This window comes from Clarias gariepinus, chromosome 16 (assembly GCF_024256425.1).
Source record: "Clarias gariepinus isolate MV-2021 ecotype Netherlands chromosome 16, CGAR_prim_01v2, whole genome shotgun sequence".
In the NCBI taxonomy this organism is placed as follows: Eukaryota; Metazoa; Chordata; class Actinopteri; order Siluriformes; family Clariidae; genus Clarias; species Clarias gariepinus.
The window spans coordinates 25,754,435-25,770,111 of NC_071115.1; the positions used below are offsets into that span (position 1 = coordinate 25,754,435).

At 41.5% G+C, this 15,677-nt stretch overlaps 1 protein-coding gene across 1 annotated transcript; it reads left to right on the forward strand.

The window, feature by feature from the left end:
- Window positions 1-641: 641 nt before the first annotated feature.
- On the forward strand, window positions 642-15,231 carry LOC128544243 (uncharacterized). Its single transcript, XM_053514303.1, has 6 exons — window positions 642-730; window positions 1,296-1,631; window positions 2,812-3,054; window positions 9,744-9,886; window positions 14,340-14,493; window positions 15,137-15,231. Exons 1-6 carry the CDS (start codon window positions 682-684, stop codon window positions 15,229-15,231), a joined length of 1,020 nt encoding a protein of 339 aa, XP_053370278.1. The 5' UTR covers window positions 642-681.
- Window positions 15,232-15,677: the final 446 nt, after the last annotated feature.

Consider the following 15,677-nt stretch of genomic DNA (forward strand, 5'->3'; position numbering starts at 1 on the left):
CAAGGGCTCAACAATGGCAACCTGGTGGAGGTGAGGCTTGATCCGCCGACCATCTGATCAGTACTTCAGTTTTGTATGCCTGCAAGTTCTATTATACAGATAAACCTGTCCAGGTTGCTACTGAAGAAGTTGTGAAAGAAGTGATTGACTACATGTTATTTGCTATAGCCTAAAGAGTGGGCACATCACTAAGAAAAGGTTAATCACTGACTGTACACAATGTACAGAGTTCACTTCTTTTGTACATGACTGGAATAACTAAATGATAACATTAAAGATAAAATATAACAGTTTAATTCCTTGACATATTTAAATAAAATCAGTGTGAATACAGTTTCATACTTAAGAGAAATGTTTACTGAATTTTTATACAGACAGTTTAAACCTGATACTAAATTCGTTTTTAAAACCACTGAAACCAATTGCAACATTCTGTTCATTTATTTAGGAAAGAAAACAGGAAGTGGCCCACTGTAGAAATGTGCTCTTACTTCCTCCTTATGAGTATATTTGTCATGTAAAACCTTAGCCATAGTTTTACCCTGTCAGTAGTGTTTCCCCAGAGCTAAACCCGTGTGTGGTCTCCAGCTAGTGAGAAGCTTCAGAGAGAACTCTATTCATTTCACATAGTTGGTTTTTGGACTTCTAGATGTTTTTACTGCGTTTCTGTGGACTTAAAAAATGCAGGTTGTCTTTGGGATCCTGCTGATAATCACAGGAGCTGCTTCAGGTGGGTTTCCTCCACAAACATGATTTATTTATGCAGTTAACATTTATTTTGTGTAAAAAAAAAAAAAAAAAAAGATTAAAAATAAAAAGGTGATAGTCTCAACACAAAAAAGTATTAATCTTGCAAACAATGATGAATGTAAATAAAATAAATTATACTATTCTATACAATGAATTATTTAAAGTAAATATATAAATTTTAATATAAATATAATATTGATCTTATATTGATTATTAACTTACTCTTTTTTTAAATGATTCAATGTTTATTATTATTATTATTATTATTATTATTATTAATAGCTTTAGACTTACCTTTACATTTGAGTAACTTTGCCCCTAAGGTTTCATTAAATTCATTAAGGTCACTTTTAATCAGGGTTGGTCTTTTTTTTAAGAAGAAGACTTATTATACATGTACAAGGATTATCATTATTTCTGTATTCATGAATTGTTTCAACATACGGATCTTCTGTAGTAATGTTGTGAAGTTGAAGTGGATCAGAGGAGTGTATCAATGTGCAATAATATTAACAGGATGTTCCTAATTATTTCTCCCTCTGCAGGTTTGCTGTTTCAGGATCCTGTTGTCTGTAGATTTACTGAGAGTAATCAGTGTTATGTAGCTCTGGGACAACAACTGCACCTGCAAATGCCCCTGGAGGATCGGTTAGAGCTAAAGCACACAGACAAGACATTTACCGACCGTATCATTATAAAATATAGAAAAACCCAAAGTAACCCACCAACACCAAATATCCCAGGATGGCAGTTTGTTAATGATAATAAAACTCTGATACTAACCAGTGCAGAGAGGAGAGACTCTGGAACATACAATTTATCCACCTTTGATGCAAACGGGACTAGTAAATGCGCTTATCCTCTCCAGCTGAACATTGAAGGTAGGACCACACAACCTCTAATCACATCACACAACACACAACAACATTTTATACATGTATCCAATATAAATCACACCTTCTATAATCAAAAAGGTTTTGAGTTTTACTTGCATAAACAGGGTGTTCCTGTCCTCATCTGCATTATAACTGTGATAAACGTTTACACAAATGCTCTCTCTCTCACACACACATACACACAATCCAACCCAAGAAAAAGTAGCTGAGTATTAGGGCAAGTACACTACATTATTAGTATTATAAATGTTATTTGTGTTAGAACTGGAATTCCTTGCGCTGCTATACAACAATAACACACATGCTGAAAACAAATTTAGGGAAAACATTCAACCTTGCTGTTGTATAATGCCTTTAGTAATATTATACCTTTTCTTTCATATACAGTCATAAATTAATTTACAGAATACAATTTTTTGTAACATTTTTGTTTCATTCTAGATTCTAATTAGTCAGTTCTGTAACACGTAGGGTGTCTTTTTCTTTTGAAAAAAACATTTTTTATCTTATTAATTTCAAAAGACAGAAAATAAAGTTTTGGGAGGGATGACAGGAATCAAACAGATGTTGCAAATAAGTAACTACAAATGGTTGCAAAGTAAATACTATTTGGTGAATATCAACATCCATAAGCACCGCTGATAGCAAACACATTAAATTTGTGGTAGTAACTGTAAGTCTATTGCACTTCATCCCCAATATTGTTTTTTCCCTATTAAAGCATGCCCCAAGTGTTTATTCCTTACAGAGATTAAACAAATTTTTCCTTTGAAGTTGTTAAAAATCTACAGTAATTATTTCCATGAACATTTCCATGATGCTTGCCTACAAAGCTAAAAATGGCCCAGCACCCACTTAACCTCTCTGCGCTAATTACACCACGCACTGCACCACGTTCCCTCCGATCCTCCAGCACTGCTCGCCTCATCCCACCATCTTTCAGGGATCGAGGGCGGCATTCATCCAGGTTCTTTTTTGTTCTGGCACCTAGGTGGTGGAATGAACTTCCTCTAGATGTCCGTACAGCAGAGACTTTGACTATCTTTAAACGACGACTCAAGACGCATCTGTTTCTCCAGTACTTGGACTGCCAAATGCCTAAATGTAAATGTAAATATGAAGCAGGGATCTTTAATAACAAATATTTTCTCTGTGTAATCCACAGCTCAGGTGTTCTCAGTGAAAGTGTCTTACAGCTGCCTGTCAAATGGAGTCATGAACGTGTCCTGTTCTGCTGATGGAGACAACCTCCGCTTCAACTGGACTTCTGATTTAAACACACTCTCTCAACTGGAGAACAGGATCAGCACTCTTATACTGGATAACGTCCATCACAGAAATGTCACCTGCTCTGTAGAAAATCATGTCAGCCGTGATCACATTACCACTGAAGTCTACTCATGTCCTGGTGAGTCTCTTTTATAAATAATGATTTAAACATCAGTAACAGCAACAATGAAACAACAGTGTTTAGTTTTATTACTCACACTTTCTGTGGAACAATTAGCATTCACAGGGGAATTGATCCAAACAAACCTACTAACAATCTTAATTAAACTAATCCATTTTACATAATAGTGCATTTTTTACACGTGCGTATGCACACGTTATGTTATCTTATGTTAAAAAGTCTGCAGGGTTTTTACACACTTTCTAGTTTCTCAATAATATGAAAGCGGTGATATTTATTTATTTGTATTTTTTTATGTATTTATTTAGCTGTTACATTAATTTAAAGTAAAGTAAACAAGGTTTGTTAGTGGTTGATTTTTTTTAAGAACTGCTACTGTATAAGTGACAAAACAGAATAAATCATATGAGTATCTTTATTAAACTAAATATTGTAATCATTGACACATTGTTGTGGTGGAAGATTAATAAAGCTATTTATATAATGCTGTAATTTTCATCGAGATGCATCATTACACATCACAGCTGAGTATTTTAGACCACACACTTTAAATATTTTACTTTTCACTTATAACATAGTAAACATTTTATATTTCTCTTGCAAATCTGGGTAAACAGTTGACTTATGCTAGTGAGGCCCATTTAAACTGCACATAGCATTTGATCCTCACTTTTTTTTAAAAATGTTATTCACACCAGTTCAAATAATTTGATATGTGACCAAATGAGTTAGCGTTTCTAGCTTCAAATGAGCTAATGAGTCTACCGAGCCTTGACACTATTTACAGAGACAATATTTTACAAAAAATTCTTCTATTATTCAATATCCTAATTACAGATATGACCTCCAAATTGCTCAACAGAAATTTCTCAGTAGGAAACAATATAATATATGATTATTGTTATAATATAATAATTATAATGCATACTATATTTAGATACTTAATATATTTAATACTACTACTACTACTAATAATAATAATAATAAAAATAATAAATGGACACATCAAAATGCATAGAGATATATGCTGGCCCAAAGAAAAATTCTTTACTTTATAATAATACTTTATTATAATATAATATAATATAATATAATATAATATAATATACTGTAATATAATACACATTTTATATTACACTCTTGTAGAGGTTTCTAGTATATATTTTTTTATTCAGCACTTGTTATTAAAGTATGTACTAGTAATACTTCATTGACATGCACTTGCAGAGTCCACAACGGTGAGCGGAACAACCACTTCAAACCCTGGTACGAAATCCACAGTAAGCCACATCTTGACTCACAATCATACCACGAGCAACCAGAGCCCCAGTAATATCTCATTATTATTATGTAAGTAAATAGAGTAGGACATGGATATGCATAGTGATATATTGATAAATCAAAGAAGAACCGTATGCATAATAAAATTAATGCTTTGTATCCTCTTTAAACATTTAATCTAAAATTGTATTAGTTTTCCTTATCATTGACATCATCATTTAAACTTACTTCTCTTCCTTAAAGCTAACTTTTCCTTACCCTTACTGATGTTCTTTTATTTCCATTTTCTTGCAGATCTCATTCTGATTAGCCTGAGCTCTGTTTTTGTGCTTCTCATCATGATATCCATCTTGGCATTCTGCATGTACAAGAAGAGACAAGGCCAAAAGAACAAGGAAGGTAGCCAGGTTGCATGTTTATTTATTTGTAAATATTATTAAAGGCTTAATTTACTATATGGGAGGAGATTTTTACAGTGTACACTCACTGACCGCATTAATAAGAATGTGTATGTACAGTATCTTCACATTCATGGAGTTATCCTAGTGGCAACAGTGCAGTGCATAATGTCATCCAGATACTGTTCATGAGCTTCAGTTCATGTTCTCATTACAAATTTGTATAAACTCCAAAGACTCCTCTACTGTACATGCTGGAAACAAATCACTGAAAAACAATAATTTCTGAAATATTAATATTAGCAACAAACATAACACAGTCAAAGTCACATTTATGAGATCACACTTTTTTCCCATTATGATGTTTCATGTGAACATTAATGACATTTCTTGACTTGACTTCATTGTGTTATGTATTGTGCTGCTCCCTTTGTCACAGAGCTGCTTTTCTACAGCTTAATATATATATATATATATATATATATATATATATATATAGTAGCGTTTTTCACCGCTAAGTAGGAACTTGGAGAGACGAGTGAGCTTCCTTGCTGCCCAATGCAAATGGCTGGGAGTACTTAATTCAGCACCAGCACAAAAACCATAAACAGCACCTTCAATAGTCGCTAAACACACATCCACAGTAATTAAAACAGACATCTAACACACACACACACAACCTGGCCGAAGCCACTACCACAATCACCTTTCCCCAACAGGGTGAACACATAACAACCCCTCCCGCAAAACATGATGGTTGCCACTCGAAACCCCGCCCACGCCACACTGCCCCCACCCGAGCTGTGACCGTCCCCGGTCACCATGGCGAACTCAGTCTAGGAGGCGTGACGATGGTTTGCGCTGGAGTTGTGAACGCCGGAGACTTTTTGCAGGGGAAGGAGGGGCGCAGCCCTCTTTCTGAGGCGGACCGGCCTCCACAGAGTTCGATGTTTCACTGGCGTTGGGCCTATAGGGAGCGAGACGGTCCCGGTGGAGCACGACCACTCCGATTCCCGCGATCGGAAATGGGAAACGGCCCGAGAATGTCCACGCCCATATGCTCCATAGGTGCTTGCAGGGGTGCTCGCGAGCGCTGGGTAGGGCTCTTCTTTGCCGTCCAGACGTCGCATCTGTGCACAAAGAGTTCACTATCTGTATGACAGCCCGGCCAGTAGAAGCGAGCACGCAACCGCTGCAGAGTTTTCGTTACCCCGAAGTGTCCTGCGCCCACGTGCCCATGTACCATCCCTAACACACGTGCCCGCAGGGTCCGCGGCACCAGCAGCTGAAAATATTCGCCAGCACCGCACGGCCATTCCCAGTGGCGGTAGAGTTAAGCCCTCCCGCAACGCTAGTCGGTTAAACTGCGAGTGGAGAGCTTTTACCTCTATGCCCAGGTGAGCGACCGCGGAATAATACAGTCTCCGGCCCACTTTAACCCAACCTAGTACCTGCTGCAGCGCCGGATCCTTCTTCTGCTCGGCGATTAGCTGATCACACTCCAGCTGTGGCACAGGCGAAACGACTACAGGCATTTGCTTAGACGACGCAGTAACTCGGCTGCACGCCGGCTCAGACGGCTGATTACCCACGGGGGCTCCGGAGGACTGCGCAGGGAGAATGTTTGGATTCACGGGGTTCGGAGAGTGTTTGATGTCGCAAACACTCACGCACTCTTCAACCCGCTCGCAGTACCGACAACGCTCTTTGCTACACGGCCGGCGGGATAAAGCATCAGCGTTAGCATGCAGATTTCCCGCTCAGTGCTGAACGGTAAAATTATAAGCCAAGCACGCTAACTGCCCCTCGGGCTCTTTAAAACTAAGGAGCCACATCAGCGAAGCGTGATCGGTCCGCAGCAAGAAGGATTGACCATATAAATACGGCCTAAAATGTTTAAGGGCCGCGACGACCGCTAGCAGCTCGCGCCGCGTGATGCAGTAATTTTTCTCCGGTCTAGACAACGCGCGGCTGAAGTAGGCGATAGCACGCTCTTTACCCTCGGAAACCTGAGACAGGACAGCCCCTAGCCCTACATCGCTTGCATCCGTGTCAAGGATGAGCATCAGGATATTCGAGAACCGGCGACGTGACCAGAGCTTCCCGTAACCAAGTGAAAGCACGCGCGTGCACCCTGTCTCAGTGAAACAGCTGATTCTTTTTTGTGAGCCCGTGCAGCGGACTGGCGATCATGGAAAAAACATCCACGAACCGGCGATAGTACAAGGCTAACTCGAGGAAGGTGCGTTGCTGTGACACATTTAACGGTTCAGGCCAATTCTGTACCGCAGCAATCCGTTGAGCGCTAATCACGTGTCCCAGAAACACGGTCTGTTGCCGCAACAGCTGGCACTTTTTTGGATTGAGTCGCAAATTCGCCCGCCGGATGGCTAGAAATACCTCCCATAGGTTAGCTAGCGCGACCTCAAACTCCTTGCCGTGCACCAATAAATCGTTCAGGTAAACGACACAACGGTTGCGAGGAATATCTGCCAACACTTTCTCCATCAACCGTTCGAACGTCGCTGGAGCGTTACAGAGGCCGAACGGCATGCGCCGAAATTGCCATAGCTCTTGCCCGATCGAGAACGTGGTTTTTGGTCGTGCTTCCGGGGCGAGCTCTACTTGCCAATACCCGCTACGCAAATCCAACGAGCTAAACCACGCCGAGGCCACAACATGTTCCAGCGCATCATCTATTCGCGGTAACCGATAAGAATCTTTTTGCGCGTCACCTCATTTAACCACCGGTAGTCCACACAAAACCGCCACGATTCGTCCTTTTTACGCACAAGCACAACCGGTGAAGACCACGGTCCGGACGCTGGCTCTATGACGCCCGAGTCAGCCATCTCACGCAGCTTCTGCTCGCGATAGCTCGTTTAGCTAATGGGAGGCATCTCGGATGTAGCCGAACAGGCGCTGCGTTACCCGTCCCGATCGTGTGCTGCACCAAGTTGGCGCTCATCTAACCCGAAAATATCCAAGAACACGTGCAAATGGGACTTCACTGTGTCGGTCTGTGTCTGACTAAGCCCCACACTGCTATGCTGCATCAGCTCGGCCATTATCCTTGCTCGGTCAGCTACCGGATGTTTACATGGCGCGTCCACCGGAAGTTCCGCCCCCATGGTGCGTGCTACTAACACGTCCGGCTGCGCTTTGGGCATCAGCAACCTGGCTAACCCGAATTTACCACACAGAGTTCCGTCCGCAAGATTCAATACCGCACCCCACCTTTCCAAAATGTCTAACCCCAAGATACAATCATCCTCGATGTCTGCACAAAGAATGGATGGGCAAGAATGATTGCACCTACTTGTATTAGCACTGTGCGACAAGCACGTATCTTCAAATAACTCCCCGACACAATGCGAATGTTCAAGGCCGGGTCCGGCAGCATACAACCGCGCTCGCCTTGTTCTAATACTCCCCAGCGCAGCAGCGGTCCATGAGCGCCAGTAGCGAAACGTTGTCCAGGCCACAGTTCACGTAGACCCCCGCGCGATTTCTTACACGTCCTGACCGGAAGTTGAACCCGGCAGTTGGGCAAACAAAGACGGCTGTGGGAGGCGGCTTCCCTCGGCGCCCCCCGCAGCTAGTTTTAACGGCTGCTGAGCTACGTTGTCCTCAGGCCTGAGAACGTTGCAGCTCAGGCCTGAGAACGTTGCAGCTCGGCGCGCTCTGCTTCGCGCACTGCCTCAGACAGGGAAGCCGGTGCCGCTAACCGGATGTGCTCGCGAAGCCGCGACGGCCGGATTCCCCGCAGGAACGCACGGCGAGCTAGCTCTTCCTGCTGGACAGGCCCGAAAGCGCCCCCAGTGGCTCGGAGGCGCTCCGCTCGCAGGTCGCTAGCTTTTCGCACGCGGCCTCCTTACGATCACCAGCGGGGTAACCCTTACAGTCAAGTGGAGCGACTCCCGCAACTTCGCCCAGTCCTTCGGCTCATCCGCCCGGAGGTCTTCCAATGCTCGGAGTGCTTCGCCCTCCGGCAAGAGGCCCACCCGGATGGCTGTTTACGCCGGGGACTAGCCCGCGAAGTCGGCGGCTAGCTCCACCTGGGCGATGAACACGTGGGGCTCGACAGCGCCGTTGTAGGACGGCAGGTGCAGCAATAAGTGATTTTTTCACCTTCTTAATAAACATTATATATATATATATATATATATATATATATATATACACACACACACACACACACACACACTACCGTTCAAAAGTTTTAGAAAACTTTCTAACTTCATGATGGTTTTATTTCTTTCTACATTGTAAAGAAATGCTGAAGGCGTCCAAAAAATGCATTTTGATGCATCATCTCTTTTGAACAGTTAATGGTGAGGTGTGACTGCTACTTCTGCTCTGTAAAGACTTCATAACGCCTCTAATCTAAGGTGCTGTTAATTGGTAATTTTTCAGACTGATAACTCTAAATGAACTTCTCGTCTCATCAGAATATATATATATATATATATATATATATATATATATATATATATATATATATATATAATAGCAATGTTGGATACAGTATTAGCATGAAAAAATTATAATAATGACAGTAATACATTGAAAAGCAAGCATTGAACTTATAGCAATCTTAATTTCTTATATTAAAGCCTAGTATGTATTTGTAGCATTGTAACCTTCTTATTTGGTTTTATGATACAAACTGTTGTACACTCTGTTTGACACATTCTGCGTTCTAATGTGATTTTCTGCTTACCACATTGGCTATTTTAATCCAACAACATCAGGAAGAATTTCACCTCTTTGATTAGTTTATCCTGACTTTCACTACTGTATATTATCAGGTATGGCTTCTGCATAGTTAAAATATAAACCTGAATCCACACCGGTCTCTTCCAGGCAAAACCAGACACTCATGTGCTGCAGGCACTATAAATAAATTGTATTTAAAAATCTAATTGAATAAAACAAGAAGGCAAAGAAACTTTAATCATAACAAGAATTTAAAAAAGTTTAACAAAGTGTTCTCTTATGGTCCAGCACATGATCAGGACGAAGGTGTGGAATATGCTGAGGTGGTCACTCGAGCATCCAAGAAGAAGCAAAAGAAGAAAGAGGACGAGGTGCAGTACGTCCAGCTTGTGTTTTACACTCCAGCCAGGAGCAAGCACAAGGTGGCCAAAGTACAAGATGATTTTGTGTACACACATGTCCAGCATAGTCAGTAGGAAGTTATATGTCGTCTTAATAACCTTATGTTTGTTTTAATAATGACATAAGTATGAAAAAAGTGGGTTATGATGTTTGAAAAAAAAAGCTGCACAAAGCAAAGTTACTGTTGATTATTTTGTTATAACAGGACAACCAGAAGTTCCTCTTATGCAGCAACACAGCAACAATTTCAGCTGATTAGATACTTCTAATATGTTTTGTAAAATTAAACATCTTTTAAACAGTCTATCAAACATTATAACTGCTTTAAATATCTCTCGTGGTCCTTCAGTGACTGTCCCTCGGCAGCCAATCAAGCAGTTGTGTAGAGTCCACATGCCTTTAAAGTCCCTGGGGCGCTCTCACATGCCACTTTCTGAAGACTTCTGGTGTGCTTACTCCTGAATTCCAAAACCCCAAGCTAAGCTCCACACCTCGCTCTTAAAGATTGAAGCAAGCCTGAGGTCCTTAGGTGATTATCTTTTACCAGCTGTGCCAGATTTAGTGACCCCGCCTCTTCACATACCTGCTAAAAGGGAGGCTGCCTACCAAGTGAGCTCGCAGAAGTCAGCAAAAAGCGAGAAAAAAATTTGGATACACACTCCTCATGAGATAATCCAAGACAATTGTTAGACTTAGACAGTGTGGCGTGTCCAGCAAACTATTCAATTCCAGTGAATGAAATATAAACGAGAACATTAAAACAAGCAGTAATAAATATAATCCTTACAGCCAGAGATGCTGCAATAGCCGAGTAAATCAGAATTAAGATTTCCACAGTGAAGTGTTTCCTTCTGAGTGTCCTTGGTTCAGCTCCAGTCCCATGTGACCCTGTACAGGTAAGCGCTACTGAGAATGAGTGAGTGAGTGACATGATATGGCTATTTCTAATCAGGTACTTTAAATTACATGGAGTGTTCAAGTAAGAGCAGGACTTTTTCTTTGCAGAATAACAGAATACATAATGAGACTTCATTTCTTTATATAATTCCTTGCTACACCAACAGTGTTTCACCAGAGCTTGGATTTCATCAAGGTAGAAAGTTTTCTCAGTATGCCTCTCAGCCAAGTCCCTGTAATCTGCAAGTGAAGCTGGAGAATGATTGTGTTTACACAGTTTACAAAAATAGGTGGGTCTCTTTCACAAGGTGGAAAAGAGTTTTCTGTCAATTTACAAGGATCAGGCGTTCACTTGCTGAATGTGTGTGGGAAAAACTGAAGTGGGCTCTGAGGCATCTCAGTCGGATCATCATTTATCAACATACAGCCTTCTTTAAAATGTTTTCAACATTATAATTTTTTTTACTGTGTCTGAGAGTCACAACAAAAAGGTAGTCGGCTTCATGTAAATGCTGGGCCTCTTTTTTATGTGTTTTAACTAACTAATTTCAAAATGACTCATTTCAAATTCCAACTCAAACATGAAAAGATTGTGTGTGTGTGTGTGCGTGCGTGCGTGTGTGCGTGCGAGTGCGTGTGAGTAAATGAATGTGTGTGAATGTGTGTGTTTGGCTGCCCAAAGCAGGAGTTGACCTTTAGACACAGCTGTGACTTTCATATGCAGCTTAAATTACATCAGGGACATCTGAATTGTCTATTTCTGTTTCTCTGCTTCTGTTGTGAAAAAAAAAAAAGAAATAAAAAACTGATGTCTTGTCTCTGTGGTCAACTTATGTATAGAAGAACTGTTACGTTATGCCGGGAGGCTCTTTTATGCTCTTAACAAATTTTAAATGTCTTAAATATATATTTTTTTACATCATAATAAGTAATACAGCTGTGGCTTAGTAATGGTAATGTCAGTGTTTGCCATTTATTGTTTTTTCTTGTGTTATTATGTTTTTGTGCATTAAAAAGATATTCAAATCTGCTATAGTACATATACTAATATACACATATACTAACAAAAAAGTGTATGATATATATGTATAGGTGTATGATATTTTAATATATAAAAAGGATATACTGTATGTGTATATATATATATATATATATATATATATATATATATATATATAGCATTAATCGGTTTCCATTTTGAGTAAAGTTTCTCTGCATTCACCTGTCCTCACACAACTGTTTCCTCCAGAGATGAGATGAAACGCAGTTTGACAACATTTAATGTAGTGTGTATTTTTGAAAACACTTACAACAACAACAACAACAATATTATTATTATTAAATATAGATATTTGATTCATTTCACATTAGTCCGTCACATAAAACAGACTTAGGATTTACTGTAAAAGTTTTGAAAAAGCAAATAAAAAATGTCTATTCACCGTTGTCCTTCAGTGTCTTGAAAAGCACCTGGCGAAGTTGGAATTTTACACCAAGTTTCTTCTTCGGGTGCGGCCAAAGTCGCATGCATTTTCGGAAGATAGATTGATGGATGGATGGATGGATGGATGGATACAATAGATAGAATTACCCATGACTTCGCGGGCAAATGCACGTGACTTTGGCAGAACCCAAAGAAGAAACTTGGTGTAAAATTCTGAACAAATAGACACAGTTCTTATATAGCCTTAATATATAAATATATTGCATTAACAAAACTTCTCTCCTTTCGCCAACTCATTTTGGAAATGAGGTACTTATTGCAAATGGAATTTGTCACATTCCTATAAGTAATGGTTGCCCATAAGCAAATGCATGGGCTTTGTTAGGCCATTTTTAGGCTTTAGCCCCCCTAAATTTATGTTCAGCCCCCCTAAAAATGTTGCAATTAGCTCCATAAACTCAAAAATTTACTATCGTCTCTTTCCCCTTTACATTTGATCCTCCACTTTTCAGTAAAGTTTTGCTGCATTCATCTGACCTTACACAACTGTTTCCTCCAGCGATGAGATTAAACGCTGTTCACCAACATTAATGTAGTGTTTATTTTTGAAATCACTGTTACAAAAACAATATTATTAAAAATAGATATTTGATTTATTTCACATCAGTCCGTCACATAAAACCTTCGTGGCTCCGCTTCCAAAAATGCACGCAACTTTGGCAGAACCCAAAGAAGAAACTTGGTGTAAAATTCTGAACAAATAGACAAATATATAAGTACTGTGTCTATTTGTTTAGACTTTATTGTAGCTGTTTTCACACAATCACTAAGTTGTGCATATGGATTATACTATACATTGCAGACTTTGAATGATTATACATATAATGTGCTCTGGCAGAGTTCTTTTATGTGCCACCTGGTGGAAAGTCTGTGAAGTACAACACTTAGATGAAAATTGCAAGGCACGCACTCGCAGAATAGCGCGGCCGTCAGCGGAAAGAATTGCGTCATGCCGCAGAAAAAAATGCTTTTTTTTTAATGCCCCATCTGTATGTACTAGTAAATGTACCATAAAAAAAACAATTGAAATTTTTCTAAAAACTTATATGTGAGTTTGTTTCAGTGACAGCTATGTCATATTAATATTTAACAGGAATAGGCAAAAAAAATCAACTTACTGTGACTCAGTTACATCTCACCCTAACTTATGCTCAGTCAAGCATCAAGTTTGCTATAAGTGTAAGCCATAAAAATAGGCTATATTTCTGTATGTCTGTGCAGCTTTCTTTAGTATTATGAAAATAACGCCAATGTGAAGTGAAAGATCTACATTCTAATAATTTTATTTTGTCACTACCGCTTTTAATGCTATATGTAATTTAACAAAATGCAATTAAGGACACTGTGTACTTATTTTTTAATGCCCTCTCTCTAAACACGTAAACATCTTAAACCTGGTTACAAGATGGTCATCTTAGCAGCACATCATAAAATAGGCTACCATAGTAAGCCACATGAAGGTGCTATCTGTCCTCTGGTTAAAGGAAATGCAAAAAAATTAAAATAAAAAAGCTTTAGACAGTCACAGTGATCACGATATGACTAAGATGGAGAAAATGCCAAAAATACAGTAGACATTTCAACAGAAATTGTAACTGCATGAATCACACCGAACTAGAGGAAGTAGCCCTTATCTAGTATATAATGTGGCGTGGGTGGGGTTTGACAACCATCATGCTTTGCGGAAGGGGTTGTTATGTGTTCACCGTGTTCGAGAAAGGTGTTTGGGGTAGTGGCTTCGGCCAGGTTGTGTGTGTGTGTGTGTGTTAGACATCTGTTTTAATAACTGTGGATGTGTGTTTTAGCGACTATTGAATGTGCTGTTTTGTGCTGGTGCTGAATAAAGTACTCCCAGCCATTTGCATTGGGCAGCCAGGAAGCTCACTCGCCTCTCCAAGTTCCGTCTTAAAGGGAAAAATGCTACATTTGGTGTCAGAAGTGGGATGGAGAGTAACCAGTTAGAGCGCACCCCGGAGCAAGCTACAGCTCCGTGCGCCGTCTGCCGGCGAGGCGACCTGCAGCTGCACCTGCCGCCCTACAACGGTGCTGTTGAGCCCCACGCATTCATCGCCCAGGTGTAGCTAGCCACCGACTTCGCGGGCTGGTCCCCAGCGGAAACAGGCGTCCGGGTGGCCCTCTCGCTGGAGGGCCAAGCGCTCCGGGCATTGGAAGACCTCCGGGCGTATGAGCGGAAGGACTGGGCGAAGTTGCGGGAGTTAGAAGAGCTAGCACGGCGTGCGTTCCTGCAGGGAATTCGGCTGTCGCTTCTTCGCGAGCACATTCGGTTGGCGGCACCGGCTTCCCTGTTTGAGGCGCTGCGCGAAGCCGAGCGCCCCGAGCCCATCATGGCAGACCACCACGGCGAAAGACCCAAGCGTTCTCCCGTGGCTCGGGGCCGCTCGTTAGGTGAACCTAGCCGGGGACAGGGCTACCCGGCTTTGAGCATTCGCGGGCCCGGCTTTGAGCATTCGCACCGTGTCGGGGAGTTATTTGAAGATACGGGCCTGTCGCACAGTGCCAATACAAGTAGGTGCAATCATTCTTTCCCATCCATTCTTTGTGGCAGACATCGGGGATGATTGTATCTTGGGGTTAGTCATTTTGGAAAGATGGGGTGCGGTACTGAATCTCATGGACGGAACTCTGCGTGGTAACTTCGGGTTAGCCAGGTTGCTAGTGCCCAAAGCGCAGCCGGACGTGTTAGAAGCACGCACCAGGGGGGCGGAACTTCCGGTGGACACGCCATGTAAACATCCGGTAGCCGACCGAGCGAGGATAATGGCCGAGCTAATGCAGCGTAGCAGTGTAGGGCTTAGTCAGACACAGACCGACACCGTGAAGTCTCTTTTGCACAAGTTCGCGGATATTTTTGCGGTAGATGAGCGCGAGTGCACACATACCAATCTGGTGCAGCACATGATCGATACGGGTAACCGGCGCCTGTTCAGCTACATCCGAGACGCCTCCCATTAGCTAAACGAGCTATCGCCGAGCAGAAGCTGTGTGAGATGGCCGACTCGGGCGTCATAGAGCCAGCGTCCGGACCGTGGTCTTCACCCGTTGTGCTTGTGCGTAAAAAGGACGAATCGTGGCGGTTTTGTGTGGACTACCGGCGGTTAAACGAGGTGATGCGTAAAGATTCTTATCTGTTACTGCGAATAGATGATGCGCTGGAACACGTTGGAACAGCTCAGTAGAGCCATTTGGGTCCTACAGCGCCACTGGTTGCTATGCCAACCGATACGTTCAGATGCTCAGTCATGTGTGCATTGAAGAGAGCAGAAAGCGAGAGCAGCGCACAGACAGATTAGCGCAAAAAAAAAAGTCACGTTAAAAAAATTGGTAAAGTTGATGTGAAGAGTTTTGATGAATGGGTGGTGTAAGGGCCATATTTCATTCTTGTGATTTGTTGTAATGTT